Here is a 27,511-nt window from a genome sequence, read left to right as displayed (position 1 = left end):
CGTCATTCCCATTCCCACCAACACCAGCACAATCATCTTCATCATCATCATCGTCATTATTATTGTTTTATTACCAACACAGTCACCACCACCACTATCATTAGCATCATCATCGCCATCGCCACCACCATCTTTATTATTTTCATCATTGTCGTAATCATTCTTATTATGACCATCACCACTGTTATCATTATCTTCCTCATCATTCTCATCATCCTCATTACCACCACCATCACCATCCTCCTCATTACCACCACCACTACCAACATTTCATCATCGCCACCATCATTGTTGCCATCATTCTTACTCCTCCCATTGCCACCGTCATCCTCATCTGCATCGTTATTCTCATCCTCGTTACCGTGACCATCACCACCTCCACCATCATCCTCATCATCCTCACTTCTGCCATCACAACTTTCATCTTCATTATCATATCATTGTCATAATCCTCATTCCTTCCATCACCACCCTTATCTTCATCATAGTCATCATTACCATCCTTATCACTGCAACCATGAGATTTGGGGGACTGGGAGGAGGGAGTGTTTCTTCCTCACTCTTCTGGATTCCAAGGGGGAGGATTCATCACTCCCTCCCAGGGAGAAGGCAGTACGTCTTCATTTTTGTTAACATCATTGTCATCATCCTCAGTACCACCACTACTGTGATCGTCCTCATCAGGCGATGCACAGAGTGCTTTACACACATTATTTAATCTTCACAACAGCCCTGTGAGTGACCATCATTCTTTTTGTTTATAGCTGAGGAAGTTGAGGCTCAACGAGTTTAAATGACTCTCCAATGACAAAAAGAATGATAATGGTGGTGATACTTGTAATTGTACTAGTAATGAATGTCATATGGAAAGAATAAGAGCTTTGGTATCTGCAGGCCTGGGATCAAATCCCACCTCTACCACTTCCAGAGCATCTTAATTATGTCAGTGGCTACTGTTCAGTGGATGTAGTCTGGCCAGGGCTTTAAATGCATACTTTCTTATAATATTGACAACAGCCTCAGAACTTCTAGATGAAGATGAGAAGTGCCCAGAAATAGCAGCTGCTTTGGAGAGAAGCAGCATTGTGCGTGCAGTTAGAAGAGTGGGGCTCTGGAGTCAGTGAGCCTAAGGGGCCTCGCCTAGCACACCACTTCCTACTGGGAGACTTTGGACGAAATATCTCAACGTCCCATAGATAAGATTCCTCATCTGGAAAAGAACCCTCATTTCTCTCTTGTAGAGACGCTGTGAGAATTAGAAGTCACATGTGGCTTCTGCTTGGATAATCAATAATGGATTTGGACCCACACCAGTGTTGATGACATGTCAGTGAACATAGGTCTAGAGAAAACAGAACAGCCCAGAAAACAGGACAGAACAGAAAACAAACCCTCCACACTCCAGGTTGGGGTCTGAAGGACTCCATACATAGGGTTCCCCTTTTCCTTCTAAGTTCTGAGTTAATTAAGAGAAAGCATTGGGGAGACAGAGAAATGTCAGCTTCATCACTGAAAGGGGCCAGCTTGGAAGACATAGCTTAGGTGCACAGCGATCATGGCTTGCTTCCTAACACTGAATCCCAGGATTAGCTAAATTGCTTACTGGCAAAGCTGGGCCACCTCAGGCCTCCCCACACAGAAGATGGACCTTTGCTGCCCAGCTCACTCTGGGCTGAGGCCGCACCAGAGCAGTGGCCTCCCCTGAATGGTCCATCCCAAAGAGGAAGAGGTTGGGCAAGCTAGGGGCTGTGCTCACTTCCTGCTTTGGAACCGCCAGTCAAATACATATCACTTCCTCCCTGGGGTGTACTAAGTAATCCTTCCCCATGGAAACCAGAGGAGTGGGGAGGAGACATTCCATCCCACACCCCAGATGTCATGACATGTTCCCGGACTTCACAAAGATAGGAAGATACTATTTCATTGTTTTTAAAATATGGCCTGTTTTGGGGGGATGAGGGAAAAACTATAGAAGAAAATATGTAATCCATTATTCCCGAGGCCCTTTGATGATTTTTATCATCAGTCCTTCAGTAGGACAACACCCAAAGCATTTAATTATGGTTAAGAAATATTTTATGATAATGGGGTGAAAATAAAAGCATTTCTTCTCTAGAATTTAAGATACATTAGGTTTTTTCTATATTTACCTTTTTCTTTTTTTCTCCAGGATTTGGAGGAATTAGAAAAGAGACTTCAGGTCAGACTGTCAAACACGGAGATGTTGGGTGCTGGTGACTCTGAATACATCACCCTGGCAGATGTAGAAAAGAAAGAGAGAGAATATTCTGAGCATCTAATAGCTAATGTATGTGGTGGATTTTCCTTCCCATATAAAAAGCGTGGTTTCTGGGACAGTTCGTTTGGCGAGATTAAAGAGATGGTACCTAGAAGCATGTTTAATGCTGGAATTCCCTGTTGCATTCTGCTCTGGAGCCAGGGATCCAGTTTCTGAAGTTAGTGATAGAGAAGGTATAATTAAGGGGCCAAGATTTACTGAGGGAGTCTTTTTTTCCTCTTAATGAATTCTCCTTGTTTAAATTTTACATCGATCTTTTTATCATTCAAAGCAAAGATCACTCTAACCCTATGTGTCCTTACCGCCTTGTGGCTTAGAGCAGATGCCAGCTGCTAACTTCTCAAACTCCAGGCATCACTCATAAAAGCGTGTTTTAAATTCTAGAGAGGATGGCTTCCCTCAAACTCTCTTTTTTGCTTTGAGGTTCTACTACCTGCTGTTCACATATTACAAATTAAACAAATATTTTCTTGGCACGCAGGTGTTGTGTTGGACTCTGGGAATTCAAAATGAACTTAGACCTGGCCCCGCCAGGGAGATGCCCAGGCCTGTCTGGTGGGGGGGACTGACAGGCGAACGGATGAGGACTTTGTGGGTTACAAGTGCCATGATAGATAGAAGTATGGGAAGACTGAGGTACAGTGGGGAGAACGATTCATTTTACCCCAGGGTTGTGAAGGTCTTTGTAGAAGAAAGGGTCATCGAGAAGCTTTTGGAGAGAAGTGTGGATGGATGCTGTCCAGTGGGTGGGCAGAGAAGGGAGCCAGGGCTAGGAAGCAGGCTGAGCAGGATAAAGCCGGAGGTCTTCCCTGAGGGTTTTCGTCTCATGCCAAGGAGATGGGAATCACTGAAGCAGCAGAGGGTGGCTTGGCCGTGTTTTAGAAGGACTGCCCAGGCTGCTGTGTGGAGGGTTGTTAGGGACTTTGGGGCTAATCCAGTAGGAATTTCAGGAAGGCAATTGCAGTAGGGATGGAGAGGTAAGAAAAAGTGGGAGAGCTGATAGGGTGGTGTCTAAGAAGGTGGTGGGAAGAGGAGGGTATAGAGGATCCGGTCTACAGAAATAAGGATCCCAGAAGGAGAACAAGTTCGGAGGGAAGATGGTGAGTGTGGCTTGACATCCTGAGTTGGAGATGCCTGGGGGTGGAGAGTCCCCACTAAGCTCAGGTAGGATCTCACGGAGAGCGAGGATATTCTCGGGATGAGATGGCTAAGGGAGGGCACTCAACCCAGATTCTGGTGGTGCATGGACTCCCGGAAGCCGTGGAATATCTTGTCCGTGTCTGCACATTTCAGGCAGAGGATTGATCATTCTCATAAGAGTCTCTGAAGTATTGGTGTCCTTCACTAACTGAGATGCTTCTGGTCCAGGGGTGTGTGTGGAAGGGGTAAAGAAAGGAGCCTCATGCCAGATCTTGGATCTTGGCAGCACTGAAGGAGCCGGAGTCAAGGAGAATCAAGACAAGAAGCAGAGTATGGACCTTTAAGAAGCAGGAGAAAGTCAGGTCGTGGATGCCAGGGGCATCACGAGTTTTTCAGAAGAGCGGAGTGGGCATCCTCGTTCTCTGCGATGGGAAGAGAAGAGGCGAAGCTGCTTGGATGTAGAGCTCTGGTTCCGGGTGTGCAGGAATTCACAGATGATAGTCCACATTCTCTGATAGTTGGAAAGGAAGTCGTCAGATGGGGCGAGAGGGGGCGAGAGCCGGGTGCGAATGTGAGGGAGGAGGTGGCCAGTGAAGATAAAGGGTTTGCTGAGCTGCCACGAGGCCCTTGAGACAGGACAGCAAACTTACGAAGAGGTGCTGGTTCGCGCAGGTGTGGGTTTTCTCCTGACCCTGCCCAGCAAGCAACATCCTTCTCAGCATCTGAGAGGTGGAACCAAGATGGAGAAAATCACAGCTGTGGGACTTGAAGGGACCTGCATCAAATATGCCTCTGCTTCTTGTTGCCTCTGTGACCCTTGACGAGTGACCTAACTTCCTGAGCCTGTTCCCTGTACCTCCGATACATATTTTATCTAGAAATAAAATGCGTGAAGGACGGAGCCTGGCTTGTAACCTGAGTGCCGTAAAGGAAAGTTGCTATGACTATGGGCATCGTTGTTCTTAGGGTCTGGAAGGCTGCAGCGACAAAAATTTAGCCCCCAACATTCTAAACCACTTGGCGATTCCCTACTCTGCTCCTGATAAGATGGTGGAGAAAGGAAAAAGATTTGAAGGCAAAATGTTTTTATGGTCGTCGTCATCTCTGTCATATTGTTCTTTTATACTTTTAGGACAATAATCAATAATTAAATGGCCATTCGTGCTTTTATTTCCAGGATGCGTTTAATCCCCTTTAAAGATCTGGAAGCTTCCAGGAGCGCATTGTGGAATTTCATGCACCCGCCCCGCTCCCTACCCCACTGCCGGGCAGTCTTTCAGCTGTTTGAGAGATTCATGGTGCTTGCCTTTCTTATCAGCAGCCCGTTGGTGTTTGCTGAAAAGCCACCTCCAAACTGACTGGCACCTACAAAGAGAATGGAGAATGTGATCGTTGCCAAGATAACTTTCTCCAACTTGTAGAATTGTTTCTAATCTCAGTTTGTGATAAGGGGTGAATAGTAATGCCCAAGCCTGAGCCGGACAGCTTTAAAGCTTTCTTAAATAAGTTTTCTCCCCCCACCTCTTGCATCTCATTCTCATTTCACAGATGGAAGCTTTCTGGAAACAGATGGAAAACATCCAGCACTTTCTGGTGGACCAATTTAAGTGTTCCAGCTCCAAAGCCCGACAGCTCATGATGACTCTGACAGAAAGAATGATTGCAGCTGAAGGGCTATTGCGTGATTCTCAGGATTTGCAGGCTCTGGTAACGCTGGAGGGGGCAGGGAGGGAACGTGATATTCAAACTAGAGGCGTGGAATCCGGAAGCTTGGAGCACCGTCGGGGTCATTAAGTTCAAAACCTGCAGATTGTAGAAAGGGATATAGAGGCCAGAGAAAAGCGGTGTGTCCATCCATCCCTCCATCTATCCATCAGTCATTTATCTGTCCGTCCATCCATCTAACCATTCCTTCAGTGGAGAGACTGGCCCGCCCCACATCACTACAGCATAGGACACTGGTGGTTCTCAATCCTGGCTGCACGTTGAAGTTATCTGAGGAGGTTTAAATAGTACTGATGCTTGGGTCCAAGATGGGTCCCCACCCCAAAGATTCTTAGTCTGGATTTTTTAAGGTTCCAGGTGACCACAGTGAGTAGTCATAGTTGATGCTCACTGGTGTGGACGGAGCTTTGGTTAGCTCTCCTGGACGGCCCCATGTACCACCTAGGGGGCTTAAAATAATGCCCATGTCCTGGGCCTCTTACACAGAGATCCAATCTGATTGGTCTGAAGTGGAGGACCTGGCATTGCTGTTTTTAAAACTCCCCAAACAATTCTGATGTATAGCTGGGAATGCAAACCACTGGCGCAGAGGAATCCACAAATCCAAATCTGACTTTGAATCTAAGCTTAGCCACTTGAAGCTGTGTGATCTCGAAGAGGTTACTTAACCCTTCTGAGCTTCAATGACTGTACTTAAAAAAGGTGGTCTCAGGAGTTGCTGCAGGCAGGGCCCGGGGAAATGCTCGGTCACTGCTGGGTTTTGTTGTGGAGGTTTCGGTCTAGCCCTGCTGTGTGCAAAGGCCAGGGCACCTACCCACCCATTTCCCCTTCCTCTGACCTTGAGAACTCATGAATTACATTTCAGACCTGTGCACCTGCCCAGGGCACTCCTGACTCAGAAACCTGCAGCAGCCGCCCTGCCCTCAGCTCAGAGACTCAGCTCCTCAGACTCCGCACAAACTGCTCTGCTTCTCAAAGTGTGGTCCGCAGACCGGTAGCATCAGCGTCACCTGAGAGCTGGTTAGAAATGCAGAATCTCGTCCCCCCTCCCGAATCAGGATCTGCATTTTTAACAAATTCCCAGGTGCACACAGCTGTTTGAGAACTTTCTTTGCTTTTGCTTGTCACGTACACGTATAGTTTCCTTTCCCTCCTCCGCACTGCTGAAAGACACACAGATATTTCATCCCCGAAGAGCAGAGGAGCCAGCTAAGCGACTCACCTAGGACTCCCATGTTGCCTAATGATATCGCTCAGCCTGTGCCCCAGGCTTCCTGGTTTGCCGTCCAAACCCTTTGAATTGGATTTTGATTTGATAATGCTGCCGATATGAATGCTTATCAAAGAGAAAGATCTTTTTCCTTTTATTCTTTTTTTCTTTGTATTTAATTATTATTCCATCAGCAGGATATTGATGCAGAAGAAAAACGTATCCTTAGCTGACTCTGGCCCGAGTGTTAGCCGGTCACTTCCACATAGGAAGAAGGGAAATAATTTTCTCCAGGTTATCTGTAGGCCTTTCCTTCTGTCAGCATTTCATGAGCACCTGCCGTGTGCCACATCCTGTTACAGGAACAGTGTTGCAGACGGGAGCTAGAAACCTGAGCTCATCCCACAGTTGCCTTTTATTAGCTGTATGACGTTGAACAGGTTACTTAACCTCTGTGACTCAGTTTCATCATCTGTAAAATGGGAATCTGAATAGCATCAGCTCTGAGAGTGTTAGAAAGTGGACAACATGTAGGACCTTTAGAACAGAGCCTGGCCCAGGGGAAGTGCTCAGTATGTGATACGGATTAGACAATGGCAGGCCAAGTGTCAGCAAACAAAAGAGACGTAAACAAGTCATCGTAATGATGTGTGGAAAGAGCTACAGTCTGTGTTTGTACAGAGAGGGACGGGTTGGCTCTGCCTGTGTGTCAGAGTATGTTGTTGATAAACTCCAGAAGAATTCAAATTCTCAGGCTGCAGGCGTCTGAGAACTCTGGCCTGGGCAGTCGGAATGTGTCGCATGGAGTTGCTGAATATCAGAACTGGAAGAGCCCTGGAAAGGGCCCCAGAGGTCATCAGAATCAGCTTCTAGGGATGCTCGAGAGAAAGAGGATGGTAGGAGGGATGTGGGGACCTGCTGTACGTAATTATGACGACAGCTTGCATTCATGAGCACCTACTGTCTTCTGGTTGCTATTTTAAGTGCATTACCTATTTTAACTTATTTAATGCTCACATCCACTCTGTAAGTCAGGCGTAGGTGAGGACTCTGTGCCCAAGGTCATGCAGGTCTGGAGCCAAGTTTGAGCCCGGGCACGTCTGAGGACTGGCTACAGCTCTCAGAGCCAGCGGTGGCCCCCTCGCCTCCCACGCAAGTCCCTTTACTCCTCCCACCTTCCATCTGATGCCCCTCTGCTCATGCTCGCCTCTCGACTCTACTCCCGTCTCTCCTTGAATATAAATCCAGAGGCTGAGCTGTCACTCTCCAGCCGGGTGGCGTGACCGTGATGCCTCAGAGGTGGCTGCTCTGGGCACTGGGCGCTGTCCCCCACGCCCTGAGCCTCGCTGGATCCCTTGCCGGCCACACCTGCACCGAGCGCTTATCCTCTTGCGCCCTCTAGCGGTCATGGGTCCGCTGACGGCCGTCGGGCTCATGTAGTTGGCGGAGAGGAAGGTTCAGAGCCGCTGTCCCTGGGCTATTTGGGTGGCGTTCCAGAATAAACCTCAGTGCTCTTGTCCATAACTGGGGGATCATTGTCCTTGCCCTGTTCACACGTTGCTCAAACACAGACCAATGCAGTTCAGCAAACAGTGAGCCCCAGGGCTGGTTACTGGGTGTTGCAGGTATGGCCGCTGTCTCAAGGGCTGTCAGTCCAGCCTGGGACTGTCCCTATGCTTAGACAGAGGCACAGGAGCAGCAGAGACGAGAGGAGGGGGCCGTGGAGGTGGAGGGAGTCAGGGAAGGTGCCACACAGCGCGTAAGGACGAGCAGGACCTGGCCAGGCAGGGGAGTGAGAGGAGGCCGGGAGGGTGTTGCAGTGTGTGCAAAGGCCGGGTGTGCTGGGCAGCCAGGAGCAAGGAGGTGTGTGGGACGAGGCTGGAGACTCAGCCAGGCTTGGTCCTGAAGGGCCTCGTGCACCGTGCCCAGAAGTTTAGACTTGGTTTGAAGGCAGTGACTGCAGGGTTTGGGCCCCAGGATGGCAGAGCCACGTTTGCACCTCAGAAAGGCCCTCTGCCTGCCGTGCGTGGGGGGGGGGGGCGGGCGGGGTGGAGCGGAGCGGGCAGGTGGGAGGCTGGCAGAGCAGGTACTGCCCAGGGCGGAAGTGACCTGGGCCTGAGCTGGCCGTGGCTCTGGGCCAGCTGGAAGGAGACGCAGTGGAGGGGTGTGAAGGAGGCCAGGGTGCCGGCGTGGTGGGGAAGAAGGGCGGAGGCGAACTCAGGCCGCCGTGCCGGGGGTCCTGGGGGCCCACCCCTAGGTGGGAAAGGTGTCCTTCTGAGGCGCAGGGCGTGCAGCTTTAATGTGGTGCACGTGCTCTCATTCTACAAGGTTCCTGGAGCGGCTGCTCTCTGAGACGCGAGGACAGGAGACGCAGACTGCAGGGTCCGCCCCTGCCCCTGGTGGACATGTCCTCCACGGGGGAGGCGTCCTGTCCGAGAGCCGTGTCCTAAGTGAAGGACAGCGTGGCAGGGCAGGCAGGCCGGTTCTAAAGTCTGACGGCCGGGGCCCCCCTCCAGGTCAGGCTTACCCGGCAAATCTCTTTAATCCCCAGCACTCAGGTTCCCGGAGGCTCGAAAGCCAAAGGTCCCGCGACCTTTATTGTTTCTCTAATGTCTCTCCTCCAGGGCTGTGGAGGCCCGAGGCCCCGTCGACTGGGGGGGGATGACAATGGGAAAGGGGGACTTCCCTCTTTGGTCGTGTGCATTTATTAAATTCCTCCCCAGAAGCCTGGCCCACTCACCGAGTACCCAGCGCTTTCCTTGTGTTATGCGGCATCAGCCTCACCACGTCCCCGTGCGGGACCATTTTGTCCCCATCTGAGGCACACACACGAAGCTCGTGAGAGCGGTTTGGCCTGTGCTCTGCTCCTAGGGAGGTGGGGCCCCAGGACCAAGCCCGTGACTGTTTACAGACCCTCATGGCCAAGGACTGACCCAGGGCGTTCCAGCCCCTTGTCGCCTGTGTTTCTCTTCTTAGGACGCCCTGGAGAGGACAATGGGGCGGGCACACGTGGCCAAAACAATCGAGTTCCTGAAGCTGCAGATCCGGGAGGAGACCAGATGCCGCCTGGCCGCCATCTCCCACAGCCTGGAGCTGCTGACCGTCGAGGGGAAGCTGTCGGGGCGGCAGAGGGAGGAGTTGCTGACCCAGCAGCACAAGGCCTTCTGGGAGGAGGCGGAGCGCTTCGGCAGGGGTGAGCGAGTGGGCCAGGCCCGGGCGCCCGGCACCCCGTGTGTGCTGCAGGCTGTGTGGGCCAGGGCTGGTGGCGGCACCTGCAGGCGTCGGGAGCAGCTCCCGTGAGGCTAGCGCAGGCTGCCATCCCAGGTCACCTCCTCGGGTCCGGGATTGCACATCGCCATCAGTGATTCAGGCTGCCAGAGAAGCACCCGGAACATGCAGAGGGCGAAGGAGGCGGGAACGCCCGGAAGCCCTGCATGTGGCCCGGGGCCCGGCTCAGCTGCAGGTGGGTGAGCGTGGACAGGGGTCAGTCACGTGGGGCAGGAGAGGGAACCCAGCGTGGCTGTTTCCCACACGTGCTGCTGCTCCCGGGCCGACCCTGGGAGATGGGCAGATCAGGGCTCAAGACATCAAGGGCATCTGGGAATTAGTCCAGGTCACACCGCTGGTGGGACCCGCAAGAGGAAACCCAGGTGTTTCACCTGCAGGAGGTGACCACGTGGAAAACTTTCTGTTGGCTAGAACTTTGGACCATGTAGAATCTGAATGCATCTGGCCTTGGGGGTCACCACATACAGTGGTCTGGGCTTTATCAGTGGGAAGCGAGTGGCTGGGATGGGATGGTGAAGCAGCCCCCTAGGTGGGGCTCTGTTGAACTTGGACAAGATGGGGGAGACAAGGAGACAGTCAGGGCTGGAGGGAGGAGTCTAGGCAGAGGGAGGACTCCGGTCTCTCCTGGCCACACTCTTTTCTTTGGTGCCAGAGGCTAAACAGATTCTCAGGTCAAACCTAAGGAAGTGTGCCTGCCTTAGGCCAAGTGCAGAAGGAGGTGTGACGTGTGTGTGTGTGCGTGTGTGTGTGTGTGTGTGTGTGTGTTTGTGTGTGGCGGTGGGGATGGTGTGAGATGCTGAAACCAACACTTCCGAGGACTGCAGACCTCTCGTCGCCAGGCCCTCACTTGCTTCAGCAGCTTCTTGCTCAGCATCTCCCCCAAAACCCAAGTGGACAGAATCTGACCAACCTCGTCCTTGGCGCTACTCCCAGGAGCCTTCTCCGGGGTCCCACGCTGCGCGTGCCCCCTCTTCCGCCCACCCCCCCGCCCTGCCACCGCCCTGGCCCTCATGCAGCATAATTTCTTCTCCTGCATTCCATGAACATCTTGAGAGCTGGGCTGGGTCCTGCTCACTGGTAGACCCCAGTTCCTGGCCCTGTACTTGGCGCACTGCTGGGGCCGAAAGACGCAGGTGGGCTGAAGGGTGGTTTTAGGCCCCGCCCCTCTCTCCCCAAGTTCACCTTCCCCTGCCACAGGGTGCCTTGCCCTTGGGTTCACCCTGCTTCTCTTCTGCTGATCTAATAACTCACCCTGGCAGTTTTTGAATCTCGACTCCAGTCTGACGTGTCACTATCTTCCTGAAGACTCAGGCTCTCTGTACCCTGTGTCACCTGTCCCTCCCTCTGCCACCTACCCCTCCCTCACACTCTTTTCTCCGGGAAAATACCCCTTTGTTTACTTCTTGGTCAGGTTGGCCGGCCGCCCTGCACAGCAATTACATGAAACCTCTTATGTTGCTCTGAGTCCTGGACCCCAGGGAGAGGGCCCTGAATGATAAAACCAGAATAAAAAGGGGACTTGCCCCAGAGTTTCTGACCCTCCACGTGCTGGCAGAAGCAGCCAGTGGAGGTTTCGCCGGGGGAGCAACCTTGTTTTATTTCAATTTCAGAGTTTGTCCAGCGAGGCAGAGACCTGGTCAAAGCGTCACTGGTTCACCAGGCGGAGGGGATGGCAAGGCTCACGCTGGCCCAGCAAAAGGAACAGAGGAGCTTCCTGGCCACGGCACCGCAGACCGCCGACCCCGAGGAGTTCCTCCAGGTGACCTGCTCCTGACTCGCTCCCACGTCCGCGGGCACAGCCGTCCCAGGGAGCCACGCGGGTTGATCAGGGTGGCAGGAGGGGGCTCGGCCCCCCGCTACTGCGCTTGGGAAGCCAGAGGCCTTGGCATTTGCCATTCGGGAGGTCTCTCCTTGCCTCCCACCTGTCAGCCCAGTCACTTTAGCCAGCTCCCTTGGGCTCTGCATCCCTAGCTTCCTGGTCTGTAAGCCAGTGGCTCGAGCAGCACCGCCCTCACTGGGACGATGGAAAGACGGTGGGAGGGGCCGTGGAGAGGGCTTCACACAGATGGCTCAGGGCAAGGGCCCAACCTGCGATGCAGACCAGCGTGCGATGTCCCCAGAGGGGACAGGCGTGTCCTGGATGTAAGGCAGGCTGTCACACAGGGATGGCCCCCCTCGCTGGGTCAGGTGGCAAGTCAGGGGAGGACCCTGCATGGGGGGCTGAGCAGGCAGGACCAGCGAGGTGGCCAAGGTAGCCAACGCTCGTGGTCTTGACTGGGAAAAAGACAAGGAGACCGGCTGGAGGGCAGGAAGCAAGGTGTCACCCTGCTTGAGGGATAGCAAGGGAGCTGGCGCCAGCACAGGCTGGAAGGACCAGGGCTTGCAGTTCGCAGAGAGAGAGCAGGACTCTGCCTCAGTTTCCCTGTTGGTGGAGGGGGCGGGGATAGGCAGGGCTGCTTGTCAGTGGCGTCCCCCAGGGTTGGTAAGCATTTGGGCGCTGAGGCAGCAGGACCTGGGTTTAGATGCTGACTCTGCCGCTGTGTCTGAGCGACCTTGCTAACCCTCTGGCTTCCTCATCTGTGCAATGGGCATCATAGCACCGCCTTGCCGGGTTGTTGAGGCTCAGTCAGACCAGTAAGGGGCAGCCACGGCCTGACTGTGTCTCTGGGTCCTTCTCTCCTCGCTAGCATTTGCTTGTCTCAGCTCTGCCGAGGGGATGGCAGGACTGTAGCTGGGTCCAGGCTCAGGCCAGAGCCCAGACACGTGCCCTCCTTGGGGGCCGGCATGGTGGCGGCGGCTATACCCGAGTGAGAAGCCAGCGGCCAGAACGGAGGAGAGGTCTTCACGTCCCTGGTTCCCTGGTCCAGTGCCCTTCCGCACCCACAGAGCCTCCTCCCAGGGCCCACGCCTGGGGTTTCTGGGGTTTGTCATACCGTGGGGTGGGGGGCTGTTTCTGTCTTGAAGAAGATCCATTTGAAATGAGAGTGAAAAGATATGATTATACAGCAGTTTGTTACTCTGAGATTTCTAGGCCCTTCTCTCTGACATCACATTGCTCAGTGCAAGTCCTGAGTGTGGAAACGGCGACACCGTCAGCTCTGCAACCCAGGACTTCAGCACAGCCAGGACCTGGTGCTCAGGAAACATGCTGGTGCTCAGGAAACGTGGGACCAAGGAGGGAAGGGTTGAGCGCATGCATGCATGCGTGCATGAAGGAATGAGGGAATAACTGAATGGACAAATGAATCAATGAATGATGGATGGAAGAACAAAGGAACACATAATTGAATGAACAAAGAAATGAATGAAGAACCAACAAATGAAAGAAAAGTCAAACAAATGAATGAAGGAAAGAATGAATGAACACGTGAACAAATGGATGGATACAAAAGAACAAATAATTGAATGAATGAACAAACAACAAAAAAGTGATTGAATGAACAAGGAACTGATGAATGAGCACGGCCTTTGGCACCACGTGCAGCCCCTCCCTCTCAGCTCCCCTCCCACTCTGCCCCCACCAAGGCCAGAGGGTTCTAACTGCCTGGTCTCTGTTGCTGTAGCTCCTTGAGCTGGGACTGGGTTGGCCCCCCACCTTCCTTCCAGGAACCCCTCCTTGTCCTTCAAGACTCAGCTTACTCATTTCCCCCATGGGGCCTCTTCCCCCACAGCTGCCCCCTAAGAGGAGTCCAACGTCCGTGGTTTCGCCTTGCGGTGCCTTCTGCCTGTGTCTGGGGCACCTGGCGCACGCCTCCCTGTCACTCTGCTGGGCTCCTTGAGGTCCATTGGTCAGAGCGGAGTCTGGCTGGCCACTGACCGCGCTGACCTCCAGTGGCCCTGCTTGGCCTCGGGCTCCACTGGGTGGGCCTCCCAGGGCCTGGATGGTGGTCCCCAGCAACTGAAATCAGAAAATGATGTCTGGGTGGCCAGGAGAGAAGGGTGACAGGGATGCTGGTCCCACCTTCTCCTGCTGGGTACACAGACAGAATCACAGTCTGTGGTTTTCCTGGAGGTCGAATTCACTGGTCCCGGCCTCAGCCACAACTCACAAGCCATGAAAGTCACATACATCCCTGTGCCTCAGTTTCCTTGTGTATAAGTTGGGGTGAACATCCTTCCAACCTGAGAGGCGTGGTCCGTTGAGGTTTTTCTGGGAAGAACATCAGCATTTTCCTTCCAGATTCAGCTCCCGTTTTACTCACAGGGTTTTCACGAGGTCCTGGAGAGGCAAAGGCTGAGTCGGAGTGACCTGGAGGAAGAGGAGGATGTCAGAGCCACCAAGGCCGTGGCCGCGCTCTGCCAGGTATGTGGTTTTCAAGTGGGACTGGCAGGAAAACCTCAGGATCCGGGCATGTGTGAGAACCTCACGTCCTCCTGGGCGGGGGACCCCGAGACCCTCTTTGGCAGAAACCAGGGAGGGAGGTTGGCCCAGGTCACATCTGAGGCCCTTTCCATTTCTGAGGTGCTCGGGACCCTCACCTCCAAATGTCCCTAGAGGCAAAGGTCTTTGGAAGTCAGCTCACCCAGGATGAAAATAGGCCAGCGTTTGTGGGCGTCATGAGTGTAGAGCGGTGATGAGGAAGGAGGGTTGGGCTTGAAACGGAGGCCTGAGTTTCAGTGCTGGTGCCACCTCTTTCTCCCTGGGCAACCTCGTGCAGCTCTGGAATGACGGCTGGCTTTCAGATAATAGGAAGAGAGCACCCGAGCCCTCCAAAGCCAGAGGGGCTCCCGGGATATGGCAGTGACTGAGACAGGCAGAGCTCCTTGCCCCGGGCAGGACCCAGAGCTGCTGGGAAGGTGGAATGTGGCCCCGGTCAAGAAGGAAGGTCACAAGTGCCACCGTGGTGGGGAGCACCCTGGAGAAGTTTCACCTGGACCCAGAGTGCTTGTGTCTGCGTCCTGGCTCTCCTCCCTCCTCGCTGTGTGGCCTCCAGAACATTACTTGGCCTCTCTAGTTCTCAGTTTGCCCATCTGTGAAATGGGGCCAGTGATGCCCATCTTCATGGTGGTGGTGTGAACACCAAATGCACGTGAGGCCCTTGGACAGCAGCTTGCACCTGGAACATGCCCAGTCCAAATTGGCTGCCCTTACAAAATCCCTGCTGACGGGTGCAAAGAGGAGGGTTGAGAGACATAGGGGTGAAGGTGAGGTCAAGGATGGCCATCCGCTGGAGGTGATGCCTGAGATGGGCTTTGAATCAGGAGGTGAGCTCCAAGTGGACCAGGAGTCAGGGGGCAGCCCAGACAGGACAGGAGGAAGGACAGGGAGTGCAGCCCCTCGTCATGATGGCGACTGTGTGGGGTTCAGTGGTGTCTGTGAGTTTTCAGAGGCTGCCGTAGCAAAGGACCCCAGCCTGTGCCTTAAACACAGACATTTATTTTCTCACTGCTCTGGAGGCTGGAAGTCCAAGATCAAGGTATCATCTAGGTTGGGTTCTAGTGAGGCCTCTCTTCCTGGCTTGGAGATGGCTGCCTTCTCACTGTGTCCTCGCGTGGCAGAGAAAGAGCTTGGGTGTCTCTTCCTCTTACAAGGACACCAGTCCTGTCAGGTTAGGACCTCACCCTGTGACCTTTCTTAAGCTTCATTATCTCCTTAAAGGCCCTATCTCCAGATATAGTCACATTGGGGGTTAGGGCTTTAGCATATGAATTTTGGAGGGACATAATTCAGTCCATAATAGTGTACCTCAAATTTCATGTCCACCAGGAACCTCAGAATGTGAACTTATGTGGAAATAGAGGGGCTTTGCAGATGTGATTAGTTAAGAAGAGATCATTCTGGATTAGCATGGGCCCTAAATCTAATGACTGGTGTCCTTATGAGAAAGTCATTGTGGAGACAGACACACAGGTAGGTGGCCGTGTGAAGACAGGCAGAGACTGGAGTGATGTGGCCACAAGCCAAGGAACACCTGGGGCCTCCAGAAGCCAGAAGGGGCAGGAAGGGTCCCTCCAGAACCTCCAGAGGTAGCTGACACCTTGATTTCTGGCCTCTATAGCTGTGAGAGAATAGACTTCTGTAGTCTTGGCTACCCAGGAAACTGATACCGGAGCCAGTCTTGTTCAGAGCCAGCCACTGTTGTAAGTGCTTTCTGAGTATTTGATCATTTTGTCCTCATGAGAATCCTGTGAGGCAGAAACTGCATTTTCCTTCCTTCACAGATAAGGAACCAGGAAGGATTTTCTTGGGAAAAGTGCAGGGTGGGATTCAACTTGTCAAAGCCCCAGGCTCCCAGGCGGGAAAGGAACACCACCATGCCTGGGGGGAGTCAGGACTCAAATCCCTGGGCTGGGAGTGAGCACACTGAATTCCAGTCCCCTTCTGGGCACTAACATGCTGTGTGACCTTGAATTGGTTACATAATCTCTCTGTGCTGGCCCAACCATCCTGCTCGAGTCCTACAGCCAACAAGCAGAGAGATGGGATCTAAAGTAAGTCTCTCTAACCTCAGTGCTGATGTCCTCGCCATGACCCATGCTGCTGAGCGTGGGCTGTGAATCCTGCAGTGAGGACAGGCTCTGGACTCAGATGGCCTGGGATCCAGTCCCAGCCCAGCCATTGACCAGCTGTGTGGTCGGCAGCAGGTTATCTAACTTGTACCTCAGTTTCCTCTGATGCACAGCAGAGTCTGAGGACCGCTGCCTTGGGGGGATGGGGTGAGAGTCCAATGGACTTAAGACTCATGGGCAGATGCCATTGATGATGCGCCCACCTGAGCTCTTGTCCAGCAGGGGACAGTGTGTCCAGCAGGCTGACACTTCCTCCTTGGAGCTGCAGTTAGAATCTAAAGTCTTGGTCGACTAAATGCCACTTTCGTCCTCCACAAAGCAAGGATAAAACACTGAGCACTGCTACAGGGAGGAAATACATGTGGAAGCGCGCGCCAGTCTCAGTGGGTGGCAGTGAATACATCATTTTCAGTAAAGATTTGATGATGCTGATGTGACCACAGCCTCACGCCCCAGCAACGTCCTTAGGATATTGTACACTTGGCTTACCGTTGCCAGCCCGTTGAAGTTTGGGCCGAGGAAGTAAAGACGCCCTTGTTTCTAGCATCAGGAGAACCCAGCAGGTGTGCGTGAGGGGTGGTGGCTGCTGGAGTCTCTGTCTTGGAAGCAGGCACTTGGCAATGCCCTGCATGAGGAGGGGTCAGCGGCAAGGTGAAGGGGGGCCAGCAGTTCTGTGCATCTGTGCAGGTCCTTCTGAAAGCAATGGCCCAAGGCCTGTGCCAGCTTCTCTCCCAGAGTCAGTGCAGAGCTCTTTCCTATGATTCACGTCGTCATTGCACATCAGGCCCTCTGGTACCAGATAACTTTGGTTTATTTTACATCCCTTAATTGTGGAAATCATTGCCTTGGGTATTGGAAACTGCTTTATCTGATATTTCCAAAAGGTGGAGGTTGAAATCCTCTGGTGTGGTGGAAAGAAGCCAATTGGAAGATTGGAATGCTTGGCGAGGACATTCCCGGGTGGGCGCCCAACATTCCTGGGTGGGCGACCTTGGGCAAGAGCCTTAACTGCTCCAAGCCCATTTCCTTATCTGTGAGATGGAGACAGAGAGCCTGGTGACCATTATGGCAGCTCAGGAGGGCAGGGCTGAGGGCCTCACGTGGCAGGTGCTCAGTTAACACCTTCCCTTCTGCCCCGTCACTGAGCGTGTTGATCAGGAAGCCTTGAGCCCAGGGACGGTGAGCATGACTCTGGACCCGGGGCCTGGGGAAGAGTGTGGCTTCCTCGCCGACCAGCTGTAAGCTTGTGAGCCTGTTGGTTCATTCATTCAATGAATATTATCGAGCACTGCTTTGTGCAACCCACAGTCTCAGCACCGGGGCCTCAGCAGTGAACCAAACAGATAAAGGGCTTATTTTTGTGGAGCTGGAGAGACAGCAGCACATGTGGGGTTCCAGCAGCCGCCGCAGCAAGGAGGCCAGTGTGGCAGCTCTGGGGAAAGGGGAGACAGGTACGGGCTAAGGTCAGAGTCTTGTAGGGCCTTGCAGTCCATCCGAAGACGTTTGCATTGACTTCTGAGGGAGATGGGAAATTGCCGGCATGTTTTGAGTAGGGAGATGACTTGCCTTATGTTCCCAAGGATCCCTCTGGATTCTGTCTGGCGGATGGACTGTAGGGGGCAAAAGTGGAAGCAGGGAGGCCTGGGGAGGCATCGCAGCGGTCCAGGCAAGAGATGCTGGGGGCCTGGGCCAGGATGGTGCGGGTGAGGATGGTGAGGAGGCCTGGGCTTGGGGTCTGTTTTGATGGTCAGTATCTGGGTCTCCTCTTAAAATGGGGTTGGTCACTATCTGGGTCTTCATATGGCTATTCAGAGGTTTGGATAAGTTCACACATGCTAAGCATATAGAAGAATGTGAGGCCCACAGTGAGCACTTAAATCTGTTACCATGGTCCTGGTTAGTATCACTCACCCTCTAAGCAGGTGTATGTGCACATAATTACCCCCTTTCTTTGGGCACTGATCACGATATTGTAGGCATGGCGGCTGTGAGATAAATTTGATCACCACCTAACGGTTCTCAGGCTGTAGAGAAAAGTGCATTTTTCTAAACCCCCACTGTCTCTTGGCCTCTAAACAAACAGTGAATTCTCATTTTGACTGAGATGGATGCCTTGTAGAGAGATTCCTGAAATGAGCCCAGAGTCTTGCTGATAATGACAGGCGCAGAGCTGAGTTTGCCATGGTTGCATCACAGGGTGCCCCGGAGACCTGCTTGTTTATTTGTTCATTTCTGACTGTCCTCCCCCTACTGTTTCTCCTGAAGGGCTCCTGGGGGAGTAGGGTGATAACAGCCCTGCCAAGGTCAACCGTCTCAGCTTCAGAGTCTCATGGGAAGTTAGGGCTGAGGAAACTAAGAGAAAAAGTGAAGCTCTGTCCTCAAAGAAGACAGGAATAATAATGGTCAGCACTCATGAAGTGTTTGGGAGTAGACCACCCTCGCTTCTGATACCAAATGCAAGTCCAGAGGTCCCCAGGACCACCCTCAGGTTCTTCATGTCTCTAGAAAGACTCATACTGAAAGCTGTTCTGCTCACGGTTATGGTTTATTACAGCAAAAGGATACAGATTTAAGTCAGCCGAGAGAAGAGGCACATGGGCAGAGTCTAAAGTTCTAACTGCAAAGCTCCCAGGTATCCTGTCCTGGTGGCGTCGTGGACAGTGCTCACTTCTCCTGGGAACAATGCGTGGCATTACACACTGAGCGTTGCCATCCAGGGAAGCTCACCCAAGCCTCAGTGTCCACAGTTCTTACTGGGGCTCAGTCACATAGATGTGGTTGACCACCAACGTGGCTGACCTTAAGCCCCAGCCCCTCTAGAGGTGGAGCTGATGCCACATGGCCCAAGGGCCCCACCCTAAATCGCATCACTGTCATAGATTGTCTGAAGCTGCCCGAGGTTCCCAGGTAAATAGAGACCCTCTTATCAGGCAGGACATTCCGAGAACTTACAAGTCACTTCTCAAGAACCGTGGACCAAGGCCAGGCCTCTCTTTCAGCAAGGTCAGTTCTTCACTGCACAGCACTGAAAGGTTAAAGTATTTTGTTCAAGGTCACACAGCTGGGGGCCTGGGTTACAGGCCCAGGGCTGTAACCTTCAGGTGGGGAGAAGTGATTTGGTGGACAAGAGGAAGGCGGGGGTGTGGAGTCCTTGCTGGGAGGGCTGCAGTGTGTTCTGCAGAATCCAGCTGGGGATGACACATTACAGGCAATCAGGCAACACTGATGAGTAAATGAATGGGTGAATCAATGCATCAGTGAATATATCAATCAGCTGAAACATTGGCATCCTGAAGATGGTGTGTTATTGCTGATAGAACAAACTACCACAACTTAAACTTAAAAACAACTTAAAAACAACGAGAGTTATTACCTTACGTTTTTGGAGGTCAGAAGTCCAAAATGGGTTTTAGTGGGCTGACGTGAAGGTATCGGCAGGGCTGGTTCCTCCTGGAGGCTCCAGGGAAGAATTCATGTCCTTGCCTTCTCCAGCTTCTAGAGGTGCCTGCATTGCTTGGCTTGTGGCCTCTTCCTCCATCTCCAGGCCACAGCCATACTCTTCCTGCCTCTGCTTCCATCCTACATCTCCTTTCACTCTGACTGCCTGCCTCTCTCTTTCATTTACAAGGACCCTTATAATTATGTGGGCCGCACTGAGATAACCCTGGATAATCTCATCTCAGGATCCTTGCTTTTCACTTAGTCCTTTCATCACATCCACAAAATCTCTGACTGTGTGGCACATTCAGAGGTTTCAGGGATTAGAACATGGACATCTTGGGGAGCCATTATTTTGCCTATCACAGGTGGGAAACAGTAAGTTTCCAAAGAGTAGAAGAAACTAGGTTTGGGAGAAATACCAAAACAATGATTTGGGGGCAGTGTTCTATTGGAAGTAGATCTTGAGAAGGAAATTGACAAGTGTAGGCACCATACAGCTCCTGTCACTGGAAAGAGGATTTCCGTAGGTGCTACAGAGGGTGAGTCAATTCCATGGTCCTTTATCAAGGTTAAAGTGTGATAAATCATCACTAAGTATGACAGGTCTGAGAAAGATAGACTGGCATGCTTATATCTACTTTACTGTAGCAAGCTACGGGAACGTGGCTTTTTGTTTTATTTTAGCAAGACTAGTAGAGTAATTCATTTATGTTTTCTTCATGTACAGAAGTAAAACTTGCCGGTGCCCTCAGGGTACCACTGCTACCCGATTATACCTCTCCCTCCTTTTAGTAATTTTCACAGTCAGCTCACCTCCCTGCAAAGAGTTGCAAAACTGCAAAGGAGAGAAGAGTCACCCAGGAATCAGACAGGCCAGGCTGTGGGCCTGATTCAGCTCTGTACCAGCTATGCGGCCTGGTCCATATCATTTAACCTCTCTGATGTAGGAATTCTTAGCTGCCTTCTTTTGTAGATTGACCATATGAAAGAACCCACTTAGTACCCCAGAATGCCACCCATAGCTCTCAGGATAAAGTCCAACATCCTTAACCTGGCCATGGTGACCACCCAGCCTGGCCAATGAAGTGTTCACGTGGCCTGACCCATGAGACCCGTCTGACTTGGCCCAAAGGCCAACCTAGTCTGGTCCATGAGACCCACCCAACCTGGCCCATAAGGCCCCCTGACCTAGCCCACAAGGCTCATGTGACACAGCCCACTCACCACTTGTTTGGAGGCATGTCCCTTGCTCCCTGCCTTCCAGCCAACCTCAGACATCCCTCAGCTCCCCAAAGGTGGCCCAGTCCCTCCTGCCCCAGTGCCTTTGCATGTGCTCTTCTGCGGCCTGAAATACCATTCCCTCCATCCCCTCAGTTTGGCTTGTTCTCATCTTAGCTTACCTGTCACTTCTTCGGGGAGCCCTTCTCCGACTCCCCCTCAGATCGGTTAGATTCCCTGGTCTGTCCCTAGGGCTCCCAGCCTCCCTGTCATCACACTTGCCATAGGATATCGTGAGTTCCTGTGCGATGTCTGCCCCCTCACTGGGGGTGCGTTCTCTAAAGTCAGGGTCCACGTCAGCTTTGTTCACCCAGCGGCCCTGGCACAGAGCCTTCCTGCAGTAGGTGCTCAAGAGACATTTGCAGGATGAACCCGTGAAGGCTGTGAGGATATGACACCTTTACCCCAGAGCTTTCACCTTTAGGGCCCCTTCTGTCCGGTGTGGTATCACGTGATTATGACCACAGTAATGCTGTGCAACAAGATACCTCAAAACCCTGTTGCTGAAAATGACAGTGATTTATCCCCAGGGTCTGTGCGTCAGCTGGTGGTTGTCTGATCTAGGCGTGACTAACACAACTTGGCCACGCACACAACCGTCTCTACTCTTCCTAGGACCAGTGGGCTGGCCTGGGAATGTTCTCATAGCGATGACAGGGGTCTAGCCTCCAAACTAGCCCATTTCACCTCCACCTCATTCTGTTGACCAACACAAGTCACATGACTGACCCGAAGTTAAAGGGTTGGGGAGGCGCTTCCCACTCCCTGTGGGAAGGCGTGCAAGGTTATGTGGCAAAGGGCATGGCTCTGGGGGAGAGGAAGATCTGGAGACACTGTGCCCATCCACGCACACGTCTCCTGTGTCGCATGTCCTCAGGAAGCAGGTATCATTTTCCTCCTCTGTTGGGTGAAGCCCCAGAGAGGAAGAGAGTCGCCCCTTGTCACACTGCTGGCAAGTGACCCAGTGCAGGTGGGTTCCCAGGCTCCTGACCCTTGATCCAACCTACTTCCAGTTTTGTGGGTTTTTTAACATCTTTATTGGAGTATAATTGCTTTACAATGGTGTGTTAGTTTCTGCTTTATAACAAAGTGAATCAGCTATACATATACATATATCCCCATATCCCCTCCCTCTTGTGTCTCCCTCGCTCCCTCCCTATCCCACCCTCTAGGTGGTCACAAAGCCCCGAGCTGATCTCCCTGTGCTATGCGGCTGCTTCCCACTAGCTATCTATGGACTTATATATAAGTCCACGCCACTCTCTCACTTCATCCCAGCTTCCCCTTCCCGTTTTTAAGAGACCCAGTTTCACCTGTGCTCTCAGCACTGCTCTGTCCCAGGATCCTGTGCACACCTGACTCTGAAGGAGTTAACTGTGCATCTTCAAAACTGTCAGGGTGTGGTCCCTGCAGAGGAACATTTCTGGTTCCTGTGATGAACCGGAAACTCACAGGGAGCCGGGCCATGTCCATGGGATCCTGGAAGTACATGTTTTATTCCCTCAGTCAGCACTCACCCTCATCAGTACATCTTCAGACCTGGCCACATCCGCGCCTTGTGTGAGCTCCTTCACGGGTGCAGGCTGCCAGGTCTTGACTCCTCCGCATGGCATTGAGCTCCCTGCCCCCCGGAAGGCTGACCCCCTGCTGCTTCTCTGCTTCCACACATCCTGTGCTTCCGCCCACTGGTCCACCTGGCTTTCTCCCAAGGGCACCTGCCCACCTCTGCTGGGAACGCCCCCTTCCCTTCCCTCTCTCCTCCCCACCCTGCAAGCAAATGGAAACACACACTGCCTTTTCTCCAAAATGCTCTGTTCTGGGAATGAAAAGAGCAACAGGTAACATTTATTGAGAGCCACACGCTGACTTTCCCAACCTCTCTGGAATGAGAATAGCCGGCGTTTATGAAGCGTTCGCTCTGTGCTGTGTCCTGTATCTGATCCCTGGCAATCAGCCCTCAAGGCAGGTGCTGTCTTTACAGATGTAGTTCGCATCTTATTCCTTTTGCAGGTACGAAAACTGAGACTCCTTTTCAAAGGTTTCAGAACGTGTGCCCTTCCCCTGCCCCAGTCCTTTCTCTGCAAGAAGCCTGGAGAGGACGCTGGATCCTCTGGGTCAGGCTGCAGAGGTGGAAACCTCAGTGAAGGACGAGTCAGGGTGAAATCCCGCCCTAGCTTGGGTTCTGTGTGCTTCTATTTGAGGAAAAGTGCAGGGCTGAGGCCCAGGGCCAGCCTCTCCCCTGACCAGTGTCCCCTGCTGTCCGACCCCTCACACACGCTGAGAGAGAAGAACACGGATTAATTCCTGTTCTATTTCAGGCACAGGATAAATCATCATCTCCCAAACGAAACGTGTCAGCGTTAAGTGGGAAGCCATGTGTTTCATGGCCTATCAGAGCACGTGCGATGACGCGGATGTGTCTCTGTCCAGGGAGCAGACAGAATCCAGCACATTTTTTTATTAGAAAGAGCCTTGACTAATGGACCATGTAGTTTTTACAAAGTTCACCTTTCTTGAATTTGCAAACAGTGTATTTTTGCAGTTTGACCATCATGAACACAAAAGAAAAAGGTGTGTCTTAGTATCCCCAACTGCTGCTGTGGAAGGATAGATTCCAACATAGGAGAATCAATTTTTAAAATCTGTCTCCTAGCAGAAAATTGGGATTTCCAGAGGCTGGAAGAAAATGTAAATCACTCCCATCTTATTAAACCATTTTTATTGTGAAATGTAATAGACACAAATACATGGATAACATGTAATCTTATGGATTAACAAATGACTATTAAAAACACCCATCTATGTAACACATAACCTTATGGATTAACAAATGACTATTAAAAACACCCATCTATGCAACCCCCATCCAGATCAAGAAAGAGATCATAACCAGGACCTCTGAAGCCCCCTCACACCTCCTCCCAATCCCAATCCACTCCCTGCTCACAAAACAATATTAAGAAAAATTAATAAGACCTAAATAAATGTAAAGATATACCATGTTTCTGGATTGGAAGATTTGATATTGTCAAGATGTTCATCCTCACCAAGTTGATCTATAAATTCAAAATGTTAATCAAATTGGTGGCTACTAGTTATGGAGGATATGGACTGAAGCTACACACACACATAGCCCAACAATTCTGCTCCTTGGCCTATGCCCAAGAGAAACAAGCGCACATGTGTATCAAACGGCATCCACGAGAAAGTTCATGTCAGCAGAATGTGTGATAGTCTAAAATAAAAGGCCACACAAATGTCCCTCAACAGTAGAACGGATAAATGGTGGTGTATTTATACAGTGAAACACTACAGACCAGTGAGGAAGAATGAACTACTGCTACACACGACAGCACAGAGGAATCTCACAAGGACATAGAAAGTTGAGATACACAAACCTAACATGCTATATGATTCCATTTACATAAAATCAGGACCTTTGTAGTTTCCACCCTCAGGTATAATGTTTGCTATAGTTTTTTTCTTTTTTCAGATTGAGGAAGTTTCCTTCCATTTCCTATTTTGCTAAGAGTGTTTCTTCTGCATGGAAATTAAATTTTGTGAAGTACTTTTTTCTTCATTTATTCACATAATCATCTTGATGCTTTTCAGCTTTATTTTGTTAATGTGACAAATTGCATCGATTTGGGTAATGCCATTAAGTGCATACAAATTTAGAACCTTTACATCTTTCTGGTGAATTAAAGCTTTTGGTGCTATGAGCTGATCCCCTTTCTCTCTAGAAGAGCTTTTTTTCTTAAAAACTATTTCATCTACTTTTTAAAAAAAATTTATTTGTTTTTATTTTTGGCTGTGTTGGGTCTTCATTGCTGTGCACGGGCTTTCTCTAGTTGGCGGCTAGCGGGGGCTACTCTTCGTTGCGATGCACAGGCTTCTCATTGTGGTGGCTTCTCTTGCTGCGGAGCACGGGCTCTAGGTGCACAGGCTTCAGTAGTCGTGGCACGTGGGCTCTAGAGCACAGGCTCAGTATTTATAGCACGCGGGCTTAGTTGCTCTGTGGTATGCGGGATCCTCCAGGGCCAGGGATCGAACTCGTGTCCCCTGCATTGGCAGGCAGATTCTTAACCACTGTGCTACCAGGGAAGCCCTTTATCTACTATTAATGTCACAAAAAGTGACCCTGTGTTTATTAGGTGCTGCTTATTCTCTCATCCATTCTTTGTTAAAAAAAATTACCTAAGAGCATCATGGTTAGATCAAGGATGCAGGAGCCTGACCATCGGGGCCCTGTGTGTGAACTTATGCAATTTATTTAACCTCTCTTTTACATGTACAGATAAAGCCTCAGTTTCCTCATCTGTAAATTTCTTTCATCAGTTTTGAGAGATTTCTCAGCCATTATCACTTCAAATATGACTACTGCCTGGACTCTCCCTTCTTTCCTTTGGGGACTCCAATTAAACATTTTGGACTTTCTCACTGTATCTTTTAGCCTTTATCTTCTCCTCCATATTTTCCATCCCTTAGTCTCTCTTTACTTTGTTCTGGATTTTCTCCTGATCTTTCTTCCAGTACTAATTCTCTCTCCAGCTGCATCTAAACTGCAATGAAACCTATACATTGGGTTCATATTATTGAGCAGTGTTCGTCAATTCTAGAAGTTCTGACTTTTTTTTAAACTAAGTAACGTTACTTTTTATAATTTCTAGCTCTTTGCTTTAAGGTTTAAGAGTGGCTTTTAACGTCATGAGCACGGTAAGCATCAATCCTTTAAAGTCCTTGTCTTCTAATTACACTCTCTGGACTACCCGTGGGTTTGTTTTTCATGTCTGTAGTTTGTATAGGTCTTTGGTCATATTCTTATCTCCTTGTGTGCCTGTTTATTTTTTCTACATATGCCTTGTCCCAGATTTGTACATATATTGGTAAAAATATTTTCAAGCATGCAGTGAGGCTCTCCTCCTGCAGAGAGGATTTTCCTTTGCTTCTGCCCAATGACTGGGCCTCTGATGATTCAGAGTCATGTTAATTCAAGGTCTGGACTTGAAATATGCTGGGTCACCCACATGACCAGACTGCAGGTTGCCATCTGTTTAAACCAGTCAGATCTGGTTTCCTTCCATTTCAATCATGTATCTCTGGTGCTGCTTTTTGGGTTCCAGCCCTAGGTGTGGAATCGTTTACGAGGCCCCAACCCATATGAGCTGTGAACTCCACCTTCTGTCCCTTCGACTGCTTGAGGCTGTCATAGGTCCATCAGCTGTGCAGCCATCTCCCCTGGATTGACCTACACCCCTTACGTAAACACAGCCCAAGGGCTGGGCACACTTCTCTGACTGCATCTTCGCCCGACCTTGGGCACCACACCCCTCACTACCTTGTTAGCTCTTTCGGACTTCTATGATGATTTAATAAACATTTTGTCCTGCTTTTTAAAAAAATTCATCTTCAGTGGGAGAAATTGGTTCAAGTTACCTGGTTGGCCACTCTCGGAAGCAGGATCTCTAAATCTTTTAAAAAGGTGTGGGTCCCTTGTGCCCCTGTCATGGTCACTTTATTACAAACAAAGTTCAGCTTGGCCATGAACTTTTTAAAACATGGCATTCATTGGGTTTCGTTAACACTGATTTGAGTTAAATTTAACTTATATTCATTGAGCACACCAAGTATGACTTCAGTACACCAGAGGAGGTGCTGAGAATTTTTTTTTCCAAAAATAACCAATTATCCTTGTAGCATACAGGTTAAGAGCATGAGTCCAATAGTCCAACAGCCAGGACCCAACCTCTACAAATGTCCAGTTACTTATCTTCTCTGGGTCTTAGTTTCCTCATCTGTAAAATAATGGTAATTATAATAACATCTTCATTGGACTGTTAGAAGGATGAATGGGATTATACAAGAAAAGCGTTTATGACACTCTCTGGCACATGGTAAGAATTCATAATTATTAACAATTATTATTACCTGATATTTGCCAGGTGCTTTTCTAGGCCCTATAGATGCTAAAGTAATAAGACTTTATTCGTAAAAAACCCTGTGGTCGGCATACATATGGAATCTAAAAGAAAAAAAAGGTTTCTGAAGAACGTAGGGGCAGGACAGGAATAAAGATGCAGATGTAGAGAATGGACTTGAGGACACAGGGAGGGAGAAGGGTAAGCTGGGATGAAGTGAGAGAGTGGCATGGACTTATATATACTACCTAATGTAAAAGAGATAGCTAGTGGGAAGCAGCCACATAGCACAGGGAGATCAGCTCAGTGCTTTGTGACCACCTAGAGGGGTGGGATAGGGCGGGTGGGAGGGAGACGCAAGAGGGAGGAGATATGGAGATATCTGTATATGTATAACTGATTCACTTTGTTATAAAGCAGAAACTAACACACCATTGTAAAGCAATTATACTCTAATAAAGATATTAAAAAAACAAACAAACAAAAAAAACAACCCTGTGGTCGGGAGGCCTTCCCAGAAGAGGAGACCTCAAATTGAGTTTGGAACATGTGAGGGGAGTTTCTAGATGGAGAAGGGGAAATGGGCATTCTGCATCATGTTGGTGTGTGATGCATTCAGAAACTGCAGTCAGGTGCTTAGTCTAGGAGGGTGTGAGATGTGGGTGCAGATCTGAGTATGATGCAGCCTCTGCTCTTGGGAAG

At 50.7% G+C, this 27,511-nt stretch overlaps 1 protein-coding gene across 6 annotated transcripts in view; it reads left to right on the top strand.

Annotated features, from left to right (window-relative positions):
* Positions 1-27,511, top strand: part of EVC (EvC ciliary complex subunit 1) — an 84,230-nt gene that overhangs the window by 27,993 nt on the left and 28,726 nt on the right. For 3 of the 6 annotated variants that reach the window (XM_079919978.1, XM_079919977.1, XM_079919976.1), the window contains exons 7-12: positions 2,171-2,308; positions 4,988-5,146; positions 6,030-6,248; positions 9,351-9,567; positions 11,273-11,421; positions 13,867-13,965. In XM_079919978.1, coding sequence (XP_079776104.1) covers positions 2,171-2,308; positions 4,988-5,146; positions 6,030-6,248; positions 9,351-9,567; positions 11,273-11,421; positions 13,867-13,965 — 981 coding nt within the window. The remainder of the gene's footprint in view (positions 1-2,170; positions 2,309-4,987; positions 5,147-6,029; positions 6,249-9,350; positions 9,568-11,272; positions 11,422-13,866; positions 13,966-27,511) is intronic. The other 3 variants (XM_079919980.1, XM_079919979.1, XM_079919981.1) reach the window with 2 other exon arrangements.

The sequence above is a fragment of the Stenella coeruleoalba genome, assembly GCF_951394435.1.
Source record: "Stenella coeruleoalba genome assembly, chromosome: 4".
Taxonomy (NCBI): domain Eukaryota; kingdom Metazoa; phylum Chordata; class Mammalia; order Artiodactyla; family Delphinidae; genus Stenella; species Stenella coeruleoalba.
This window is presented reverse-complemented; position numbering and strand designations above follow the sequence as displayed.